Raw genomic sequence first — 25,172 nt, forward strand, 5'->3', positions numbered from 1 at the left:
AAATAGACTTGTAAGTTGTAAAACTAAAGATATGTTTACTTATCATACTTAATGACTTTTAGAAGTTTATTTATTAAGAAGATTTTCTTTGATTTGTGATTTTGCTGCGTAACAATAAAGCTTGATAATCGACAATTATTTCTAATTTTAGAAGGAATAGTTAGTAATCTAGTAATATACTGTACAGTACATAAACCTTTTAACTAAGATAAAAAATTTTTTCTTTAATTTTTATTAATAATATAGCAACGTTAGTTAATTTGCATTAATATTAATAAAATTTGCAAACAATTTACATTAGTATTATAAAATTTACAAATTATATTTTAATTATATTGAATAAATTAACCTGTTACTGCGTCTGCATTTTTAAGATTATGGTTTTATGGAAAATTTATATAATTTTTTTTTTTAAAAAAAAAACTTTGGTATTTTTACTGTCAAGATTTTTAACTGTTATTTCAATAGGATTTGGGCTTGTCAGGATCTTGGTTTCAGGATTGTAGACTGTCAATTTTATGGTTGTCAGGATTTTGTAATAAACCCCTTTTATTATAGTTATTATAAACACTCTTACAGTCTTAGTCTTACATTCTTTACAAGTTGGAATGATATGTGTTATGAATTTAGTGTAATTCGATGTATGAGTCATATAATTGGTTATATTCTATGTTTGATAATGTTTCTTTCTTGTGTAATTAGAGTGGATACCAAATCTGAAGATAATTCTCAACAAAATGTTGATGAGAAAACTCCTATTAAATGATGAGGTTGATGCGAAATTAATTGATGATAAAGAAATTAATGTGAAATGTATAGAAGCTGATAAGAAAGAAACTGAAGTTGATGTAATTGATGTTGATGTAAAATTAATTGATGATGATGAAATTGACATGAAATGTATTAAAGCTGACAAGAAAGAAACTGAAGTTGATGTAGTTGATGCGAAGTTGATTAAAATTAAAATTGATAATTCAGAAGGACAACATGAAGTATAAATTGAAATTGATATTTTTATTTTATATTTAAAGAATTGCATAAGACAAAAATTCGTTAATAGTGTATGTGGTAAACCAATTAGTTCCCAACACTTATTTTTACATTATAAGATGATTGAGAACCAATTAGGTTCGACCACATTTTTACAGAGTATATAGATAACATGTAGTGTATGGATGACGAAGTATATAATGTATGGCTTATTTTAAACCGGTTACGGGTACATTTCACCAAAAGCCATTTTGCCAAAAGGACGTTTCACCAAAAAATAGGGCCAACATTATGCAGAATTATAAATAACTCAGGCCAGAGATTATTTTTTGGCAAAATGGCTTTCGGCGAAATGTCCTGATACTTTTTAAGGTTTTTAAACCATACATATATGTAAGCATCAAAATCATACATAATGTATGATGATCAGTATTGCAAGTGTAATATACATACATTGTGTATATGACTACTGACAATCAGTCTTGTGGAGTTTTGTGGCTTTTTAGTTTTTTACCATACACTTTTTACGCGTCATGTCTGTCAATTTTGAAAACTTTTAACCTTCACTAAATTTAATAAAATATTTTATATATAGTATCAGTTTTATAAACTCAAATAGTATCCAAGTTCTTATTTTTACATTTTTTTTATTCAAAAATGAGTTTATCACAGAAGGAAATAGTAGAATCTGTAAAGATTGTATTGAAGAAATAGGAGATGGAGAAATACCAACAGAAGAAAGATTAAAATGGTTATTAGAAATTTGTGAAAAAGCAGAAATAAGTATAACAGAAAGGGAAATGTTAAGGTTAATAAGTATGAGATATACAGATAGTGAAATTTTAAATGTGGAATTTATTAAATTATTCCAAGAAAATAAAAATGAATTGGAAAAAAATAAGAGAAGTATTAGATGAATATTTAGAAAGAATAATGAAGGAAGAAATGGGCGGTGACTATACTTGCCGCCCATTTAAATGGGATGGCTCCCATCCCAAATCCCAATTAAAATCTTAATTCCTTAATTCCGGCCAGAATCAAATGATCGGCATAAAATTTTCCATTTTGGAAACTAATGTAACCAAATTTTGTGATTCCAAAATTTTCCGGGAGAAAAATTCCTTTTTTTGGGGCACGGCTAAAGTGGAGCTAATGTGGCTCAAAAAATTTTCCAGATTTTCCCGATGTGGCACATACGGTAAAATATTTACCCGTGGCACCCAGCTGGCACAACGTTGAGCTGTGGCTGAGCTTGGGAGGTCCTTCATGGGTGTAGTGAGTGCTGGCACAAGCCTCACCATCACGAAGGACCGGCCCTACCATGCCACAGCGATACTGTTGTGATGAGCTGGGCCACTGTGGGTAAATATTTTCCTGCTATGTGCCATCAGAAGAATCCGGTACAAAATTTTTAGAGCCACTGCAGCCCTGCCCGCTTTAGCCATGCCCTTTTTTGGAAATTTGTATAACGTCACGTGACTCTGATGCAAATGGATTAAATGGGATGGGATTTGGGATGGGATTCTAAAATAAAATATAAATAAATTTGGGATGGGATTTGGAATGGGATGGAATATGGGATTCTCCCAATTCCATTATATAGGCGGTAAGTATAGTGAGGACAGTAATGAAATGGATAATGAAGAAGAAACTGATGAATCAGTAAAGGTTGGAGAAATATTAAATCCAGAAGATGATGAATATTCAGACGAATATAATTTAGAGAAAGAACCAGAAAAATGAGAAAATATTATAAATACAGGAGCTTTAGAAATGAATGAAGAATTGGATCAAGAAAGTTTGAATATTCAAAATTCTGATACTGAAAGTGAATTATTCAATTACTATTTACAAGAATTATTAGAATTATTTCAGGAAAATATAATAAACATGGTGGCAACTAGTGTGGAAGTTGAGACAGCTATAAGAAGAACATTGGAAAATGCTTTAGAATTACCAGCTAATGCATTGAATAATGCACTAGGAGCAGAAGTTAATTTAGCAGAAAGAATAGAAAATGCAGGAAATGAAACAGGAGGGATAGTCAGTATGCCAATGTTTTATGGAAAAGAAGAGGAAGATGTTAATGATTGGGTTAGACAATTTGAAATTGCATTTACAGCAATAGGAAAAGCAGCAGGAAATAATGGTGTAAGACAAGCAGCATTTGCAGCAACTTGTTTGAGAGGAGCAGCATTTACAATGGTATAATGAAGTGAAAGAGGCAAATATTGGTAATTTGACAAATTGGGCAGATGCAGATAATGATAATGATTTGAAGCATGATAAAATAAAAAGAAAATTTACCAGGGAAGATATAATAAATAGAAAATTACAGGAGTTAAGTATAATACAACAGGGAATAAATGAAAATGTTGAAGAATATATAGTTAGTAAGACAAAATCCAGCAACCTTAAATAACGCGATAAATTTGGCTAGAACAGAAGAAAAGGCACTAAATGATTTAATTAGAGAAATGATACTTTCACAAACAAGTGGAAGCAATCAACAAGGTAATCAAGTTTTTGAAAAGATGAATGAACTATTGAAAGAGAACTATCAAGATGATCTTGTTAAGAAATTAGAAAAATTAAAATTAGCGAAATTAGAACAAGAAATTAACTCATTAAAAGGGAATTAAATGGATAAACAGGAGGAAATCAAGGATTTAAAAATAAGAAGCCACAAAAATTTAGAAATAATAATGGAAATAATCAAAGGGGTATAATAATGGAAAAAACAATATAAATTGGAATGATATAGCATGTTTTAGTTATCAAAGAATAGGTTATACAGTGAAAATTTGTAACCAAAGACAAAATAATCAAAGGAATTATAATAATCAAAGAAATTATAGAAATAATCAAATGAATTACTTAGAGGAAGATAGTGATGATGACGAGCAATATATGTATCAAGTAAATCACATATCTGCCAATCTGCGGAATTAACAAAATTCGTCTAAATTAAGGAATTTGACAATAATTTAATAAAAATTAGGTAAATTAAGTTCCGCAAAAATGATCACACTTGTGCTACATGATCATATGACAGACATCAAGAAATTACTTCAACAAAAAGTAGCGTTAAAAATTTTTTTTCTTTTGTAAACTCCCTATTAAACTCCCCATCAACTCCCCATCAACTTTTCAACCAGTTTTTACATTAAGTAAGTTGAGAATTTTTGCAAGTATATCAGTAATTATTTTATATTAGATATAACTTGGAGCTGTTTTTTTATTTTTTTTTTTATAGTTTATAAAAAAAATTTATTTAGAAAGCAAAATTATTCAAAAAAAAATTTTCAATAAATAAATAACTCTAAATATTAATAATGATGTTTTAGTGAATTTAGATTATGTATTGATTAGTTGTTTAATTAAAATCTATTTGATATTTATTATTAATTATTTTTCAGTTAATTTTTTTTCATTAAATCATTAAATATTCTGGATTTTGTAAAGTTTTTCTTTTTTTTTTTAATAAACTAACTTTATAATATTTTTTTCCTTTTTTTTCTAGAAACTCCTTCTACTGGTTTCAGGTTAAAGAGGTAAATATTTTGGGAGAGGTCTTAAAAGTTTTTTTTATATATTTTTTGACATTTTTTCTTACGTAGGAATGGGTTTTGATTGATTTTAATTAGTACTGCGCCACATAACTGATGATTGGCAAATTCCGCAAATTAGCAGATATGAAGTAAATAATAACTATGACATTTATAGTGAATCCAATAGTAGCGATAATAAATGAGACATATATCCAGTACCAGTTAGAAGAAGTGAAAGGAATAAGGATAGAGTAGCAAATAATGAAAGAGATAGGAGAAGAAATGAATAATGGGTAAATCAAGGTCAAAGAGCACAACAATTCAATAATCCAGTTTTTGAACAACCACCACGAAATGATATTCCAATGGATGAACCACCTAAAAAGAAAAAGAAAGGATTTACTGAAGAACAACGAAGAAAAGCAATGAAAACAAAGAGAAATAATAATATCTACACAAATTGTGGACAAGTAAAAAGGAATAACAAGATACCAAATGTAGAAGAATTTAATCCAGTAAATGCATGTTTGAATGCAAATGTACCTATTAATTGGACACAATATATTAATGAGAAACAAAATGTCAAAAAGAAATTGAAGTCAGAATTGAAATATTGACTACACTTGGGCAAAATTGAAACATAAATCAAGAAAGAACTTAAGCAACTAGATGTAATGTTCGAGTTAATGGTATAAAATTAGAGTATTAATAAATATAGGAGCAGAACCATCCGCAATATCAAATGAATTAAGAAAAGATTTGAATGTACCAATAGTTAGGAAAAGTAATGTAATATTAAGAATAGCAAATGGAAAAAGTATAGCTTCATTAGGAATAGCAGAATTGGAAGTAGAAATCAATCAAGGATTAAAAATACCACTGAAGGTGGAAGTAATTGAATCAAAACAGATGGATCTGATATTGGAAACAGATTTATTGAAGCATGGAGTAATAGATATGAAAGAAAGATTATTAACAATTAAAATGAATGATGAAGAAAATGAAATACCAATAGATTGTAAAGTACAAAATAAGGAAGATGAATCAAGTAGCAAAAGTAATGACATAGTGAGATGAAGAAGATTCAGAAGATTTAGAAGGATCAGATGAATCAGAAAGTGAAAGCAATAAAGAATATGAAGAAGGAAATGAAGAAGAATTATTCATAGTATTAGAGGAAGAACAAAATAGGAAAATAAGAAATCAGCAAAATAAACAGTCTTGGCCTAATAACAGGAGAGACTGAAAAGATGCAAAGTAATCAAGAGAAATTTAATAAGAAGCTAAAGATTGGAGAAATGAGTAATGAGAATAGGAAAATTTTAGAAAAATTGATAAAAGAATATAAGGATATTTTTGAGTATAATGAGGAGAAAATAAGATGAGTAAATGTAGTACAGCATAGAATAGAAATTGAGGAAGGTCAAAAACCAATAGCTTAGAAAAGATATCAAGAAACAGAGGAAAAGCAGAAATTTATCAAGAAGGAAGTAGAACAATTGTTAAGAATGGGAAAAATAAATAATCTTGGAGTTCTTGAACAGAATTAGAATACTTAGCAATATTTTGGGGAATATAACATTTCCACAAATTTCTAATTGGTAGAAAATTTAAAGTAGTAACTGATCACGCAGCATTAAAAGAATTAATGGATAATAAAGTTCCAAAAGGAAGAAAAGTGAGATGGACAACAGAATTACAGCAATATAATTTTGAAATAGTATACAGAAGCGGTAAAGAAAATAAAAATGCAGATGCATTATCAAGATTGAAGTACAGTATGAGTCTTGTAATATGTATTGTTTATATACCCAGATAATAGATTCTCTTTCATCAATAGATTGGAGAATTTCTTTTCTTCTTACATGTTCATTTGAAATAATGTCTCCATTAATACATCTCTCATAGTCAAAAACTAATATATCGGGTAGCAGATACACATATCGGTACCCAATTTTCTGCATTTTTACTACACATAACAGGTACATATCTGATACATAAGATATGTGTAAATATATATATTGTCTACATATCATTTACATATCATATACATATCAGTACCCGATATATATATGATATATATATTTACATATATCTTACATATATTAGATACCCAATTTTCTGCATTTTTACTACACAAATCAGGTACAGTATATATCTGATACATATCTGCTACTCAATATATTAGTTTTTGACCAGTGTCTTAAAGTGGTTATTTTGATAGGAAGTTTCTAAACAAGGAGTTTCAGGTATGAAAACTAAGGAGTCACATACAGTACAATATATATAACTTGTTGGAAAATGGCTTTTTCTACCATTTTTATAATACTTTCCATACATTTTAATATATCCATTCTTAGAAAAGATTCTTGGATTCTCTTCTAGTATTTTCCTAAATGGATCATGAATATGAGAGCACCACATTTCTGGTGTTTCATGATCATATCAAACACTTAAAAGACATAATGCTTCAAATATTCTTTGATATTCTTCAAAGTTTACATTACCAAGTCTAACTGGACTAAGCTTAGAATAGGCTCTACTATCTAAATCCATATCCCCTTCAAAGCTATGCTTCTTCAGGATGAAAAGACAAACTGTTATATAACAATATATTCAAAGATGTTTAAGTTATCACTCCACAGATCAAAGATCAAAGAGGCAGATTTATAGCAATTTATTGATTTATAGTGAATTCTAGCACTTCTTTAATGATATATTGTAATAAAATATCAGATTCATTTTTATTTGAAACGAGCATAGATTCATACATTTTCCTGACATCATGGATCGGCTAAATCAGAACTGAGCCGATATAACAGCTAAATTATTTTCAGGTAAATTCAACTTAAATCATGAGGTGATCAGCCAATCAGATTTTGTGCAGTAACTAAGCCATTATTTTATTTCAATTTCATCACTCAATCTTTTTTCAGAAAACAGTCACTCTTCCCATGTTAGTCTTCCACCATGTGAAAACGATGTCTTCTCTCAAATGGACTGATGTCCAGGTTTACTTCCTTATCAACAAAAGAAGGGCTTTTAAATCTTGTTAAAGCTGGTTAATTCTGATTCACTTATCTGCTAATTTCAAATCGAGTAATGGTCTTAGTAAACTACAAAGTCTATTGAGTATTTCTTCTAGCAAGTTCCAGTTGTTATATTTTCATGATTACGAGTGGAGGCATTCAGAAAGTATAAAAACCCTATATTTTTACTCTTTTCCGTAAATTACATCTCAAAAAAAAAATACTAATGGAATCAGAAAGATCAAATAGCAACGCTCCACAATGAACATTGCAGAAGAAATATTTGGGTCCCATGAGGGTATATTTGACAGAAGTATCCCCTATCTTCAGAAGAATCAACCCATCGCATCAACCGGAACCCAAAACATGTTCTTTGTGTAATGAACCTGATATATTATTCGAACCCAATGGAGCTAACTTGGAACCAATCATGAGATTGTCCTGCCTTCATAACTTCTATCTTAGATGTATTAATATTTCTTTAAAAAATGATCCAGGCTATCCTCGTTGTCATCAACTATTTATTTTGAAGATGATGATGGTAAACAGACACTTTCAGAAGATGAATATATGGTTGAAATCTTTTTAGAAACTTAGCTAAGGAACCACAAAACTTTGAACCGTTACCTAAGAACCTGGGTGTGGAAACAGAGAGCCCTACAACTTTAAAAGCAATTTTTGTCAGTTTATATGACAAAATAGTTCAGGCCGAGAAAATCCTTGAAGGAAGTATCTTATGTGGAATATAAAGTCCTTAATTCTTACTATTTTCTTAGGGAAGTATTAGTGAAAAAATTAGCTGAATTTACAGTTTATAAACCTCTTCAAATGGCACGAATCTTGCTTAATGATGAAATTAAGCGTCAATTTCCCTCTATCACTTCTCGTAATGTCTTTAACATGAAGAAATGCTTAGCTATAAATATTTTCAAGATATTCAGTACAGAAGGTTTAGGAGAGATGATATCAAGCGAATTAGGAAATTTAGTCCATCGGCTTTTAGAAAAATTAAAGATAAAGTAATGAAAGATCATTCTAGAAAGGATTAGAACTACTTTTTCTCGACTGGATGGGCTTGAAAACCAATTAGATGATTTAGATCTAAATGAAGAGAGAGAACTGATTGAATAGCATTTGGCCGGCACTGTGCATATTTAAATATATATAGATTCTAATAAATGATCTAATTTATTTTTGATGTAATAGAAATCATTAGCCCATATTTACGCAACGGTCGATCACGGTCAGTCATTGGTCGATCATGACCAGTTATAAACCTTTGACCGACCGACCATTTTGACTGACCGTTTTGGCCGACCATCTGACCAACTGCTTAACAACCGCTTAACTGATCATTTTTGCTAGAAAATGATTATCTGAATTATCTATTAAGTACTTTTTTTAAAAAACAATCAAATTTTAAATGTATTGTACTAATAAGATAATTTTTTTAATCATTTTGATTAAAATGACCGGTTAAACGGTTGGTCAGAGATAACCATGACCGTTGCCATCCCTAATTTACATAGATTCTAAGGCATAACAAATATGAAAAATTAGTTTTCAGATCCCACTGACCTAATTTTACAAAATGGCACAGATTTTATTTTATAATAAATGCAAAATTTGTGCCAATCAAATTTTATTATTTATTATCAGATTGTATGCGAAATGTTAGATAGCTTTTATTACATCAATAATTAAACATTTTATTTCAATACTATCACCTATATAATCTTTTTTTTCCTGGTGTTCATTATTTTTCAGTTAAGAAATAGTGTATTTCCATGCAAAATTCTTGTGTTAACAATAGGCATATTTAAAGAAAATAATCACGAGAAATTTTGTTAAATAATTCATTTATTTTTCACGTGACTTTTTGATATAAAATTTTTAATACAATAAAAATAAAAACACCAACCGCCGAACTTAAATTTTCACAAGATTATATTGAGAACCAATTATTCATATTTGCTATGCCTTATCAGTTATAGGTGTCATCAAAATTAATTACGCTTATACCGTAATACCATTCTACCACAATTATGCCGTAATTATTTTATAAATTATTGAATGCCGACCTTTATATTTTAAGGCCAAATTCCCATTTTGCCATAATGCCATAATTATAAATATGGCATTTTGATGACACCTATACTACGCCTAATATATGATCTGTTTTATTTTTATATGTAATAGAAAGCATTAGTCAAACATGTTTACATAGTTTCTAATAAATGATCTGATTTATTTTTTGCACATGTGATGCTATTTATATTATGATACATATATTTCGCATGACACCTAAGTCTACGTAATACATATATTTCACATGACACCAATCCTTTAGGGAGCAGTATCATATGACACCGAGCCGGATCAATTTAAATTGGCCAATCAAATTTCATTTAGAGGTCACGTGACATGATGCGTTAAAATATTAAAATGTAATTATTAAATTTATTAAATATAACTAGAGACAAAAGTAAGTCACTATACAGAAATGTAATCCGCTCATAATATGATCATTGTTACTAATATACTTTAATAGAAAGCATCTGTTTAATTGCGTATGTATTTATTTAAAAATAGATATGATTTAAAAAATGGGCAACAGAATAATTTTATTTCAAATCGCGTAGGTTAATAAACAAAATTTACTATGATATACCAGAAAATATTTACACAATCTAAAGCTTACAATGTCCGTTACACATTTGCCAGATCCCTTACATGGTGCATGTTCCCAACGTTGGTTGAATAGTTGAGCATACATATCCGGCTCCATATGCATCCACGCAATCACTATCAAATACACAAGAAAGGACACAATGCCCGTTAACACATTTGCCAGCCGGACAAGCGCTATCACTTCCGCAAGTACATGACCAAAAGGGATGTGTCGTCGTATCGCATTTCTGATTCTGGGTTGTGGTAGTATCGATAGCACAATCGTTATCTCCATGGCACCCATAAACACATTGTTTTGGAGAAGTGTTAGCGGAACATACAGTTCCAAAGAAACAGTCACTATCAATTTGGCACGATAAAGAGAAAGCCAAGTATGTGAAGTTAAACAAGAGGATGACAAGGGTAAAAATTAAGAAATGCCGATTATTCATTTTGAAGAATGCTTTGTTGTGAAGTGAACTCTTGTTCCTTTAAGGTATATGAAAAAATTATCCTTTTTATAGTTATGCGTGAATGACTGAATGATCAGGTAATTGATAATGTACGATTGAATTCGGCCATAAAAATGTGGCCTGATGGTTCTGGCCTGACATGCTAACCGTAACACACACATCATATTATGTGCCACAGTCCCCTGTGTTGGGTTACAACAATACTCATCTGACCACTAAAATAGGTGTGTGGCGTGAGATGCAAAATGAACTCACAGAAAACAGTGCACCCCTTTTTTGTGTGCCAGGTCCGTGGCACAGTAAATTTTTAAAAAACATCATTAAAGGATTTTTTCTTCAACACAAAGTTTTTAAACTTATTTTGTAGATGCAATTTCACATGCTCTGCAAGTTTAATTAGGATTCGGAAGAAGGTTATGAATGCCGATTTCGACTTTACATATAAATGATTGATTCTACCGTCTTTGTCGATCATTTCCAAAAATGGATTTCGTGAAAGAAAAATTTTTGTTAAATAAGTCAATAATGATATTTAAAATCGCCTTTGTCGCTCTAAGTAAACTTGAAGAGCAGCCAAAATTACAACTAGCTAGTAATTTTTGAAGTTATATGTTATTAAAAAAAATTTTCTCTTTAAGATTTTCGTTGCATCACAATCTGCTGGCTGCGTCACGAACCTGGCACACAAAAAAGGGATGCGGGAACAGTATCATATGACACTCATAACAGTATATGTAGTTACTGCGGAGAAGTGTAGTAATGACGTACTATTACGTACTGCACATGACATATGGCAAAAAAAAGAATAAGCCGAGAGAATTATGTATACATAAAAATCACGTGTTTGCCAAGAAAAATTTTTTTATTAATACATGCAAAAAATAAATACAAAGATCGGGACGTAGCCCGCGATACATGACATCTATGCTAGTGTCCTATACAATTATTTTTCTTGATTATCTCTTCCACACGGCGCTTCTTATTTGCGGGTTCTTCACTAGCTGATACCCTATCTTTTAACAAGCCCACTATAACCTCTAAAATCCTCTTCACATTCTTGCGCAAGTCGGTAGAGTCCTTGAGTGTGTCTTCAGTCAGAGAGATGCGATACTCAGTCTTGCTCGTACAATAGATAGCCTCGGTGCTATGTAGAATGAAATACCAGTCCGTGGCTAAGAAATTTTAAAACAAGTTAGTGATGCAAAAGAGCGGAGGAAGAAAGAAAAAAACAGATTCGCTAGAGCATCTTCTCACCTGTTGTGATGATATTCATACTCCTCGAATGCTTCATCAGCCGTACGCTTTTCTTGAGCGTATCTAAATTCAACTATGATTACAGATGACGATTGGTTAGTATATTCTGATAGAAGGATAGTCGAATGGAGGCTAGACATAAAAAAAAGGTATTACTTACTTCGCACGAACTTTGACATTGCATTGGATTTTGTGCCACACCTTTCCCGGCTGGTTTCGCTTTCCTTCGGTTATGCATATTATTTCTTCGAGCAAATCATCCAGTATTTTCTTGATCGCATAATCTACACGGCCGGAACTTTCTTCACCAGATACATTCATCTGAGGCAAGATTACCAATCCTCCTAGGATGCTGACAGCAGTATGAAGGATTGTAGAAATGTATTCGCAACGCATAGCCTCATTACTATCTACGACTGGCCCCATATTTTTTATCCTACGAAAAATGTCATCAATGCAGAGCTTAAACTCTGGAGATTTTTCATCGATTGAGTGAGGTACTATAAATGGAGAATACGTGAGTTGGTATTCGTAATGAAAAAGGTTGGCATGAGCATAATTTACCTGGTGTGAACTGGGGGATGCTCGTTATACTACTACTTTTAATTCCGTATTTTTCTAACACTTCCTCCAAACTTCGGTATGAGGAAAACGCACGCTTCCTTTTCTCCTTATGCGAACTCAGCAAGCCTTTTTGCAGGACCACCTAACATTCCATAACGCTAAAACTCTTCCTTGCTTGTCTTAAGGAAGTCACGACCCATTATTTTTTGCTTGCGAAATATCTCCAAATCATCGTCATCAAGGCCCAAGTCCTCTTCCTTCTGTAAATATTCGATAAGTGCCTCTATTTTATATTTTTTAATTTCTTCCGCCAGCTCATTTCCAGCAACTGTAGTAGAGGTGGAAGCTAGAGTATAAGGTGTACTAGTTTCAGCCATAGTGTTACGTTTTTATATAGGCTAGTTTGGCTTGGACAAAAAAATAGTGTTACGTTCCGGAGTGAGATAAAAATTTATTTCTGTTCGGGAAAGAAATTACTGGGTGTTAATATAGGTTTTTATGGCACACAGATATTGCATCATTTCACGTGACCCGCTTTCATGTACATTCGATAAAATAATAATATTACTTTATTTATGAAATAAATCGTTGCCGGAACCGGCTTACATTACATAAAAATTTGCCGAAGGCGCTATACACGACTATATCGCATCATATTTTTTACTGAGATGCTTGAATATCTAAATATACTAAAATGTGAATATCTTTTTGGGAAGGCTGACCAGGAAAATGTTCAATAATATCAGACATTGGGAATTTCTCACTTCCTATCTTAGTCTTATTTTGTACACTATTCATTACTGATTCAGCATTAAATGTTGCTTCTTTTTTATCCAAATTTAAATCGATCGCACGGACCATGAATTCATTAATTGGAATATCATCAAACCGAGGTGAATATTCTTCTTTAATTTGTTTTCTGAGCGAATGGATAGATTCGCCATTGTCTATTTTGATTGTAATGACATGATGTCGTGTGATTCTCTCGACTGGATAGTTACTAGGAACAACAAGACAGTTAAGTCTGATTTCTGGCATTTTTCTTTTCCTAAACGTGAAGGTCCATAGTGAATAAAATTTTGACTTTACATATGTAAAGATGTTTCGAAACATTCTGTTATAAATAACAGTTATATTTAATACATACCTTAATTTTTCGCGGGAAAGTTGGCCGAACTTCCACATACTCCTACATGCTTTATATCTTGCTGGGAAAAAGATAAAAAGGTATGAGGCGTAATTAGTATTGTTGTATGATGCCAAGAGTTCTATGAAAACACATGCAAATGGAATCTTCAAACCTTTTCACATGAAGAGATCCCTTCGGGATCAGATCTACTTGCAAGACACAAACTTGGCTTTACGCTGGCGATCTCGGAATTGCGAGTCCACCAGCCTTTCATAACATATGCTTTTGTCGGCACTATTTGCTTTTAGGGTAAGTCCTATACCGTAACTAGACATTTTTTTTTCCTCCTCCGGCCACATTTGTTTGGGAAAAAAAAAATAATAGGAAGTTATATTTTTTTTCGCTTGAAATTTCCCTGTCGCACAGACCTGCATTTTGATTATTTTATTTGTCGCACAATTTGTGGCTCAGTAATTCTTCCGAACTAGTGATCATCGCTCCGGACTAGCATTAATCGGACTGTTTGAGAAATCAGAATCGGAAATATCATTCGGTAACGGTTTTTTATATCAACTTTACACTGGCTTCTAACCCCGCCAGACTTTTCTCAAATTCTTTGATTGACTTCCCCAAATCAGGGAAAATAAGGGATGAATATTTTTTTATCGTTTTCCATTCCTTATCTGCGGAAATTAGTCTAATTATTGTCTGTATTAAGAAAAAAAAATAACTGTTAATTATCACCGGATCGGACTCCAAGATAATCACACAGTTCGGGATAATCGAACACGCCTACTATCCCAGTTGCCCTATCATATGTGTGATCATATTTGGCTGGATTGCATAATGGTAAGTACTGCGTGGGATTGGTAGTAAACTTACCTGCGGTCTTGCGCCGATTATTCCTCGATTTTTTAGCCATTACCTGATAGTTTGTCCAATTCAATTGTCGATGATTATCTGCAAGAAAAAAAATATGTATCATACCCTAGAAATACCCGAGCTACTTAAAATTATTTTTGCCTTTCTTAGTAGAAAAGATCTTTATAGGAGTTGCGCCAGAGTAAATCACCAATGGAATGCTGCATCTAAGCATATTATTCGGAAAAAAAGAAAAGCTGAGTTTATTAATATTCCCAGCATTCGTGATAATATTATTTTTCACCTATATGATAATCATCTCAATATTACTGAAATTGTTAACTATTGCAACGTGAGTGAGATATGGAGAAATATTCTTAATCATTTATATGCAAAGACTATTTCTCTTTCTATGCTATATAATCATAAAGGTTTCTTAAATTCTTCTCGCTATGGTAGAAGACAACTACTTCATAATAAAAAACGACTTATATGTTATTTTACAAGTCGTCGTACACAATATTATTTAAAACATGACCATGAACTAAACGGGTACTATCAGGATATCTTATCCCAATATGATATAAAGGGTGAATTTCTTAGATTGGCCAGGGTTTGCCGGTCCTATGACTATACTGAGCGCCAAGCCGAAAGAGATGAATTTCGTAGGCTAGCCAGAGTTTTTCGGTTTATTAGACTCCCTTGATTTAACAATATGCCATTTTTGTTGTATTTTCTTAACTGGATATTTACTTCATCGGATAAAAAAAAAAAATCTAATATTTATGTTGACACTATAACTTCTCTTCCTGATTGTATATATGCGCCATTCACTAGTCTGGATCACCGGCATGAACTAGACTCTGTGATTTCGGTTGCATAGAAGACAGGTGACCCTTTGATATGTCTCAAACTATTGTGAATTCGATCTACTGTCCACTGGGATATATCTCCTGGCCGATCCTATTCGAATTTCATTTCAATGAGACATAATGCGCATTTGTCTTCTTGAATATGTTTTAATATAAGGATATAGTCAACTGTTAGATTAAATTCATGGCCTTTTTCCTTATCCTGGCTCATATATCCAATAAGTTTTTCCTGAATAGATGGTCTCAATTCGTGCTCTAGCCGTCTATTCTTTTTTGCCTCCTCAATCTCTTGGCAATTTCAGGAGGTAATGGAGGCGCCTCAACCCGAATGAGTTGGCTTAAATATTCCACACGACCAACTGCTAAATATATTAGGTTATCCCAAGCTAGGTTTTCATCAATGACCCAAACACTCTGTGGAGCTTTAAGGGTCATTCCTTGACTAGTGCGAATAGTCATAGCATATCCAAGTTCCCAATCTATGACTTTTTTATCCGCTAACATATCTTTTAAGAATTTGTCAGGGATAGTATTTAAGGGCAAGTGTATTTTATCATTTTTCACTAATTCCTTTTTTTGGATGAGCCAGGGATCGGAACAAGACAATTTTGTTTGCATCCATCTTTTGGCCTATAGATTAATGGGATCGGTACATTGGGATATTTTTCTCAATGAAGTTTTAAGCATCTTTGGGAAGCAATTCTTCGGGAAAGTAGATGTGCTGATAAAATACGATCTGATGGCTTCCATTCAGCTTCAAGATATTCCCATTTTTCTGTGACCGGAAGTGCTTCACGGAATAGGTCTGACTGCACTCTATTATTTTGCCGTTGCATTTTTTTAAGCTCTTGTAATCTAGGGCATTTGGACCGATAGTCAGTCAAAACTTCCTCATAGTAATCAGCTCGCTCTTTTAGCTAGTCATGGGGCATTTAGGCTGGGCATCGTCTCCACAGCAAATTACTTGGCATTTCTTTGTTTCTAATGGCTAATTTCCATAATTTTCCAAATTTAATTAGTGATCAGCAAAATTTTGCTCCACTGATCGGTAAAATCATGAATTGTTTAATTAAAAAAATATTTTATATTTACCTTCGAAATGAAAGCCTGAGGGGTCTACATAAAGAAAAAAATGAAACATTAGTATCATTTCACTAAAAAAGGCAAAAGGAAAATTGTTTTTGAAGGTAAAATACCTTCGAAATTTCATAAGAAAAGCCTGCCCAAGACCTAGAAATGAATAAAAACGAAAATGTTAGAAAAGTTTCGTTAAATTGAAGAAAAAAAAAAACAGTTCGAAAGTATTTACTTGACATCAGTCCAAAGAACTTCGATTACCTACAAAAAAGGACAAGACATTAGTAACTAACATTTCATTCAAAAAAAAATAAAAAAAATAAAATTTGAAAGGTAGCCCCAAGTTCTTTTAAAATAATAAAATGAAACGTTAGAAACATTTCGTAAAAAAGAATAAAAAAAAAGTTTCAAAGGTATTTAACTTTGAATTGCCGCATAACCCATGCCTGAAGCTACAAAAATAAAAAAGAAACATTAAAAATGTTTCGTTAAAAAGAATAAACAAAAATTGAAGGTGTTTATTTACTTCCGAAATGGAAGCTAGCAGGGTCATACAAAAAGAAAAAAAAAGAAACCTTTTTACTTTAAGATTAATTCGAAGATCTCAGGTGAATGAACTTCGAAACTTCAAACTCTGAAAAAAGAAAAGAAATATTATTTTTAAATAAATTTCTTTTTTTTTAAAAAAAAATTAGTTTAATTAGTTTCGATCTCACGGTAAAATGTTTTTGAAGCCAGATGAACTTGCCAATTTCACTCGCAAGACTTCAAAACTTAAAAAAAAATTTTTTTGATGCAAAGATTTTTATTGTGATGAAAAAGAAATAAAGAATTTTTTTATTGTATTTGATGGCAAAAGATTTTTTATTGTAAGAAAGTGAAGTTTATGTAAAGTTTATTTTATGTAAAGTTTATCATAGAATGGTGGGAGTTAACTTTAACTTTAAAAATCTCCAAAAAAATCTGCAATTTTAATTTGCAAAACTGCGTAGATTTTTTATAAAAAGCCGCAGTCTGTAGACTGGACTGCCGCCATAAAAACTTTCCCGATGAAAGTCATCATCGTCATCATAATCATATTTTTCATTATAATTCAATATTTTTATTTAATTTATTTGTTTATCTTCAGGTGTATCATAAATTGTCCTGGTACATCATTAGGACTATAAATTGTAACTAGCATATTCTGAAATCGTGTGACAAAGTTGAAAAAGTAGAAAAAAAATTTTTTTTTTTTTATTAGTATTCGACGTATTAAATCAATTACAATTTTGACACGATAGCATCAGATCAATAAAGGTATCTAATATAAAACAAAAATAAACATAAACATAAACACAAAACAAAATTTCTAAATTATACTATATCTATTAATCTTTTATAATGTGATTCACGTGACAAACTATGGTTAATCAAGATAATATTTTTTTTTTTTATCATAAATTATCAAATTTATTATTAATGTTGACCGCTGATTTTACATTGTTTAAAGAATGCTTCGAAATTAAACAAATAACTATACGTATGACCGATAATTGGAATTTTATAGCGAACAAGAGGTGGCAAATTCCAAGAAAATAAAATAAAATACTGTAAAAAAAACTTAAAAAAATAATCATTAGAATTATTCTTGCCAATTTTGGTTCGCGAATACACTTTATTTTATAAAGTCGATACCAATATAATGGATCCTAGGATGATCACATAATACATTTTTTAGGAATAAAAGTAAGAAGCGAATATGAATATTGAAAATATTTAAACCTTTGAAGAGAGTTAATGAATTTTGAGGGATTGGGTTGTAGAAATCAAAGAAAATTATAATATATATATATATATGGAAAAAAGAATTTTACGATCTCTTCGATTATTTTATCCTACAAGAAAATTTCCACTCTTTTTATAATGAGTTACTCTTTTTTAATGATTTACTGGGCTGAAAATAATGTAAGTTATACTGTATATTAAATATAGTCTTTTAAATAAACAAATATGACAGATGTTACGTTATAATAAAAAAGTGACTCAACTAATCAGCTTAGGTTGCATAATTATATTTATATAAATTGTATTTGATATGTAAATTCGAATATAATTTGAACCTCATTAATTATCTTGTCAAAGACGATCAGCAAATTTTATCATGGACATTCGAATGTTCGAATCTCATGAGAAATTCAAATCTTATGAGATATTCAAATAAGTATTTTGAGATTCGAATCTCCTAATTTCAAACGGAAATAAGATTTCCCATCTGAGCTCACGATCTTGGTAGTCAAATGAAATTATTGACGATGTTCTAGTCCTTTTGATTAAAGCTTTCTACCTAGTTCACTTAAAAATGTACTATTGATCAAAATCATGAGAGATAACATTTGATTAATATTTTTTTTTTCATCAGTGTTGCGTTTCAGTCATAAACAATAAATAATAATTTTTAATATTATAATAAAATTAAGGCAATTTCTATTTGTACACGGGGTGTTTAAACACGGGTCATATTAGTAGATTAAAAACGGCATTCAAAACCTTCTTTAATGTCTTAAGTAAACTTGCAGAGCAGGTGAAAATATATATATTTATTTGTAATATAATAAGAATAAAAAGTAAAAGAGTATAATGTTGGTAGCATTCAATTTCAAATTAAAAAACAAAAAATTAGTCTATTAAAAATTATATTTATATGACCTGTGTACAAACACCCCGTGTAAACTTAGAAATTTTCTAAAATTAAATATAAAAGAAATAAACACATAATAGTTTTTCAGCACGAAGTGCCGAATAACTGTTATATTGGTAAATCCAATTTGATTGGTTGATCCCGGGCGAGATCATTGATTCATACACACAATAATCATTTTTAATTATAAAAAATCACGTTATACTGGATTAAAAAAAATTCTCCATGCGAAGCAAAAAAATTCCCTCTGTGCAAATGCATGTCTTTTTGTAAATTCACAATAAACTATTTTACATTAAAAAAAATCATTAGAATTAATTAATACATTTATTTATTTATTTATTCTTAAAATAAAATAATCTTGAAAAATTTATCTCACAATTAATATAATTCAAAAATTCAAAAACTTTGTTATAAAATTCAGTATTTTTTATGGAAATATTTATTCTATATATCCTATACAAAATATATCTGTTTTACCATTTGTTTAATACTCTTCTTTTGAATATATAATAAACTTAATTCAATCAATTTAATCTGAGCGTGTTTATGTCCTTGTTCAGCAGCTTTTTTATACCAATAAATCGCTTGATTTATATCCTTTTCAACTTCATGTCCAATTTCATACATAAGAGCAAGATAATATTGGGCCAATTCGTTTCCTAAATTTGCTGCTTTTTGGAACAATGCAAATGCCTTTTTATGATCAGAAACAGTTCCAATTCCCCTTAAATAACAATGCCCTAAATTACATATTCCATTCGTATTTCCTAAATTTGCTGCTTCTTGAAATAATTCGACTGATTTTTTAAGATTAACTAAAGTTCCAACTCCATAAAAATAACAATATCCTAAATTACTTATTCCACGTGGATTTCCTAATTTTGCAGCCTCTTGATATAATTCAAATGCCTTATTTTTATTAACAATAGTTCCAATTCCATATAAATAACAATTTCCTAAACTAGTTACTCCAAATTCATTTCCTAAATTTGCTGCAATTTGATATAATTCAAATGCTTTTTCTTTATCAATACCAATTTCAATTCCATATTGATTAAACAATCCAAGTAAAAAAATAGAATTTACATCATTCTGATTATCTAATAGCCAATAATAAATTTCTTGTGAAGTTATATTATGAGAATTAAAATAATAATAAGCTTCAATTTTTTTCTTTCCGATTTCTACTTTTTCAAGACAATGAATAATTTCATTAACAGATGAACCAAAGTTATTCATATTTGATGAAATTGAAGGTTCTATTTCGTTGGTATTTATCTTATTAAAATTTTGAAGAATTTGAGACGTTTCCCCATGTAATAAATTATCATTTGATTTAAGCTGCTGTTCACTTGATAATTTCATAATAATAACTGTATTTAATTTAGTAACAACCTGATTGATAGTTGGACGATTTTCTGGTTTGTCATTCCAACAATCTAAATAAAAAATCAATTAAATATACCAATTAAACCAATTATCATTACGAAATTATAATTAAAATTTGATTGTATTTACCAGTATAAGTCATTACATAATCATCAGGCGTGTTAGGAATAGGCGTCTCTCTAAGACCTTGTAAAATTTTCATAGCCAAATCAACATCATAAGATTCATTACAGAAAGGTGGCCGTCCGCTAGAAATTTCCCATAAGAGTATGCCAATACTATAAATGTCACTCTTTTTATTTAATGAATATTGATATTGATTGTTGCTATCACTTTTTTTATTAAATATTTGTGGATCAACATAAGCAACCATTTCAAATAATTTTGATTGATTATCGTAAGATTCTTTAATCCTTTTTGACAAACCAAAATCAGATAATTTAATAGTATTTTTATGAACTAAAATATCGTTGGAATTCTGTTATTATAAAACAATGATTATGTTAAGTACGTATAATTTAATAAAATGATAATAGATAAATAACCTACCAAATCACGATGAACGATTTCTTGATCGTGTAAGTATGATATAGCGTTAGTTAATTGAAATGCCAAATCTAATTTATCATTCCAAGAGAGTTCTTCAAAGCGTTCGTTTAAATAGCTTCGAAGAGTGCCACTATCAGCATATTCCAACACTAGCAAATATTTTTTCGAATTATCGCTTTGATTTTCTTTTGAAAAAAAAAAAATTATTTTTGATTAATTTTATATAAATAATGTTTAAAATAATTATTTTACCTGTTGTTGTAATACCATAAAAGCGAATAATATTTTCATGAAAATCCATTTCATGCTGAAGTTTAATCTAAAACATAAATAGAATGGTATATTACTACTAGGAACGTAATGTTAAAATAGTAATGAAAACATCATTCATTTATTTATTATAATTACTTCGTTGACAATTTCTTTAGCCATGCCGTTGAAATTAAAGAAAGATTTTAATGCCAAAAAATTATGAGAACTTTTCCAGTTTGCACGATAGACCTTTCCAAACCTTCCAGTACCAATTTCTTGAATATTGTTAAAATGTTTGTAATCGTAATATCTAATTTGATTTTTCGCAATAGATTCTTCAATCCAATAAATCCATTCATTTGAATTACCAATAACTTTAAATTCGGTGTTATAAGACATTGTAAATGTAAATACGAAATCGTGGAAGTTAAATTTTTGTACAATTTAACATATCCATTCTATTTATAAAAAATGGCGTGAGACACTTGATCGTCGGCTGGGGCGTTGGACTATGAAATTTAGTCTAAATTAAGCCTATTACATATGTTTGTGAGACATTAGGCTGATATTGTACGTGTCGATCATGAGATTAAAAGCACCAATCCGAGGATCGACGGATGGACGATTATACATAAGTCAAGATTTTTTTTTGAGATATCTTCGGATTCTACTCTAATGCGCAATATAGTAAAATTAAAATCCGGTTCAATTATAAAATGGACAAGAAATTCAACTCGGATCGAAAATCCATCCGATCGGATGAAAAATTCAATCCGAATAGAATTTCTCTTTTTTTTTATTATTATTAACAAAACTCTATAAATTTACTACATTGTGTATTGAGATATGGACTTAGTGTATCCAAAAAAAAATCCTTACCTTTATTGATTAAATCCACATGCAAATTGCCAAAATATCCCATTCGTCGATCCTCGGATTGGAACTCTACTTCAATTCGCTATGATATGTTTGGCAACGACTTTATTTGCAATCCAATCCTTATTAGTAGATTGGTAACATTAATTATATTAAAAAAACTATTCGTAAATCATGTGATAAAGTAAAAATAGCTGCCTATATCAAACAAAAAACAAATTTATCATCTTTTATAAAATAATTTAATACATGACATAGTAATGTCTGATTTAAATATTCTCAAAAGAAGTTATACAGTGTAAAGTGATATTCTCAGAAGCTTGTTTATAAAATTTATATATATTTTTCAAAGATTATTCCATTGAAATAATAAATAAAATTTTGAAATTCCTAATTAACTAGACGTAATTTATATTATACTATCAATTCGAAGTTTTGGTTTATAATATACTATATAATAATAAAATTTTCTTTTAAGCGAACTCTCGGTTGATATATTGTAAATTGGTAAAATTATTTTATCAAATAGTATAATCAATATAATTTCTTTTATCGGTAGTTCAACTGTTCAAGTGTAAATTATGTTAGAAATCGGCATAAAATTTTTAAGAAATCTGTAGATATTTGACGAATAGAGCAGCATTATGAAAATTTCAAATATAATATTTTACAAATAGTAAAACATAGTGAGGTCAATTAATTTCATACTTTCGCAAATTTTGCCTATTATCCAATTCTTAGTTGCAAGATAAGTTTAATATATAATTATTGTATATTCATATATACTTTCAAGTGATTAAAATTAAATAAAGCTAATCACATGATTATCAAATTATTGATTCTAGGCAAAGAAAATAGTTAAAAAATGGTTTCTAAAGGATCAACACAAATGTCAGCCAACATATTACCAACGCTATCGAACAAATGCATATAGAAGAATATGAAATGATTAATAAGGTAATGTCCATAAATGTTCCTTCTCTTTATAATGTGATAAACCCAAAATTTTATCGTTTCACTTTGAAAAATAACTTCCAAACAAAACCTTGAATTCAATATATACGAAATTCAGAAATACCTTTAAAAAATTAAAAGGTTATACTGGATCTGAAAAACTACAGGTTATCAAATATTTCATGTTTTACGGCTAAAACAAAATATATATCAACATGCTCTTTATTAAATATGATTAACAGAATTTATTTAAACAGTTTTTTCTAATACATACATCGTTCAATAAGTGTATATATTTTAATCACCAAATTTTAATACTTTCAGATATTAACACCGAAAGATATTATCACTTTGTATAACATCCTTTCACTTTTTATTATTGTTAATTATTCTAGAAACAAATCGCCGTTAAACACATAATGAGTAAAATCTGTCGATCAATTAACTGTCATAGTATAAATGTCACTCCTGTCACACATAAGCTACGGCGTTGTTTACTAAACAAATGTTTTGTACGAAACTTCAATTTTTGAAAGAAAAATGGAAACCCTTACTTTCTCACGGATTCTTTTCTTTTTTTCTTTTTATAATATAATTAAAATGGGCGTAGATGACTATGAAAATAATCCTACTGAAGCTGAATTTATTAATCTAGTAAAAGATAAATATTGTTCGTATTGTGATAAACCCTTTTCTGAAGAATTATGGTGTAAAGAATGTGACCCATTTAAATTGATAGAAGGATGGACCAGTGGAAATCCAAATGTTGATAAGTTTATAAAAAATATAATATATAATGTAAGAAATGTGTATTATAATGGATTATTTGAACGGGTACCATTCAATAGATTTACAGACATAAAAGAAATTGGTGAAGGTGAATTCGCCAAAATATACTCTGCAACATGGATAGATGGTGTATCTAAATATTATGTAGATGATGATGGAAATTGGAAAAAAGAAGATTCTGTACCTATGAAAGTTGCTTTAAAATAATGATAGTGGACATTTAGCAGTAAATCTTCAAGAGTTTCTCTTATTATTTGCGTGTGTTTATACATGTGTTATTATAATCTATTGTAGTGCTTAGATATTTATAATTATTATTTATTTGTAGTCTTGCTTCTATTGTATTGATATTTTCTTGACTTATAAGTAAAAATATAAAGTTCACAGCGTAGTACAGATTTTAACATCTAAAAATCTCATATTCGTAAGCTGTTAACGAAGATTTTTTTGCGAAATAAATTTTATTATAAGACAATTTGATATTGGCTTTCATGAATAAGCAATTTCATCACTATCCATGCCACTTTATTGAAAGATGAATGACTTTATGTTTCACGGTTTATTTCATTTTTCCATCTTGGCTCAGATTTCCAATTCAATTTCTTCTTTTAACTTTTCCTTTAATTCTACTTTGGTAATTTGCACGGCTAGCTTTGACTTATTAGGGCTCTGATCTGCTCAATTTGGTAGAGCTGCGACCCGTTACCCGTTTACCCGGATACAATCCGGGTATACTCGAGTATTTATGAATATCCACATATACCCGAATATTACCCGGGGTAATTACTCCAACCGAAAATTAATTTTGCCAAGTTAAGATGTCTCAAGCCAGAACTTTAATGCCGGCACCTTTAACAACGCTTGTTTGATAATTTTTATTTTTCAAAGTTTAAACAATATCAATGTTTTTTAAATTAAATAAATATCTTAATTTATATATTTATTGAGAAAAAGAATTGATATTATCCGGTAATACCCGGATATTACTCGAGTCATATCTGATAAAAAGGTAAACGGGTACAAACGGGTAATACCCGCTATGGAGTCGGGTAATACTTTTTTTTGAATTGGGTATGATCCGGAACCAGAAATTTTGACGGGTCGCAGCTCTACAATTTAGTTTAGTTTAGCTAAGCGCCTAAGCCATTTTTTTTATTTGAAATATAATAAACTGTAACGGCAAAAATAAAAGTATAAAAGTAAAAAAAAA

General features: G+C 30.0%; 7 protein-coding genes across 7 annotated transcripts; 2 read left to right on the forward strand and 5 right to left on the reverse strand.

Annotated features, from left to right (window-relative positions):
* Positions 1–737: 737 nt before the first annotated feature.
* Positions 738–998, forward strand: OCT59_016099 (uncharacterized protein; the record flags this gene model as incomplete). Its single annotated transcript, XM_066132243.1, has 1 exon — positions 738–998. The coding sequence occupies one exon, from the start codon at positions 738–740 to the stop codon at positions 996–998; it is 261 nt and encodes an 86-aa protein (XP_066003248.1).
* Positions 999–10,299: 9,301 nt separating this feature from the next.
* On the reverse strand, positions 10,300–10,692 carry OCT59_016100 (uncharacterized protein; the record flags this gene model as incomplete). The annotated part of the gene is made up of 1 exon (XM_066132244.1): positions 10,300–10,692. One exon carries the CDS (start codon positions 10,690–10,692, stop codon positions 10,300–10,302), a length of 393 nt encoding a protein of 130 aa, XP_066003249.1.
* A 2,499-nt stretch (positions 10,693–13,191) lies between these two features.
* Positions 13,192–13,569, reverse strand: OCT59_016101 (uncharacterized protein; the record flags this gene model as incomplete). The annotated part of the gene is made up of 1 exon (XM_025324459.1): positions 13,192–13,569. One exon carries the CDS (start codon positions 13,567–13,569, stop codon positions 13,192–13,194), a length of 378 nt encoding a protein of 125 aa, XP_025185987.1.
* A 2,079-nt stretch (positions 13,570–15,648) lies between these two features.
* Positions 15,649–15,897, reverse strand: OCT59_016102 (uncharacterized protein; the record flags this gene model as incomplete). The annotated part of the gene is made up of 1 exon (XM_066132246.1): positions 15,649–15,897. The coding sequence occupies one exon, from the start codon at positions 15,895–15,897 to the stop codon at positions 15,649–15,651; it is 249 nt and encodes an 82-aa protein (XP_066003250.1).
* A 164-nt stretch (positions 15,898–16,061) lies between these two features.
* On the reverse strand, positions 16,062–17,023 carry OCT59_016103 (uncharacterized protein; the record flags this gene model as incomplete). Its single annotated transcript, XM_066132247.1, has 5 exons — positions 16,062–16,310; positions 16,486–16,509; positions 16,590–16,623; positions 16,703–16,731; positions 16,997–17,023. The coding sequence occupies 5 exons, from the start codon at positions 17,021–17,023 to the stop codon at positions 16,062–16,064; spliced, it is 363 nt and encodes a 120-aa protein (XP_066003251.1).
* A 2,443-nt stretch (positions 17,024–19,466) lies between these two features.
* Positions 19,467–21,742, reverse strand: OCT59_016104 (uncharacterized protein; the record flags this gene model as incomplete). Its single annotated transcript, XM_025314073.2, has 5 exons — positions 19,467–20,592; positions 20,672–21,020; positions 21,092–21,276; positions 21,344–21,410; positions 21,500–21,742. 5 exons carry the CDS (start codon positions 21,740–21,742, stop codon positions 19,607–19,609), a joined length of 1,830 nt encoding a protein of 609 aa, XP_025185988.2. The 3' UTR covers positions 19,467–19,606.
* A 2,031-nt stretch (positions 21,743–23,773) lies between these two features.
* On the forward strand, positions 23,774–24,169 carry OCT59_016105 (uncharacterized protein; the record flags this gene model as incomplete). The annotated part of the gene is made up of 1 exon (XM_025333682.2): positions 23,774–24,169. One exon carries the CDS (start codon positions 23,774–23,776, stop codon positions 24,167–24,169), a length of 396 nt encoding a protein of 131 aa, XP_025185989.2.
* Positions 24,170–25,172: the final 1,003 nt, after the last annotated feature.

The sequence above is a fragment of the Rhizophagus irregularis genome, chromosome 24 (genome assembly GCF_026210795.1).
Source record: "Rhizophagus irregularis chromosome 24, complete sequence".
Classification (NCBI taxonomy): Eukaryota; Fungi; Glomeromycota; class Glomeromycetes; order Glomerales; family Glomeraceae; genus Rhizophagus; species Rhizophagus irregularis.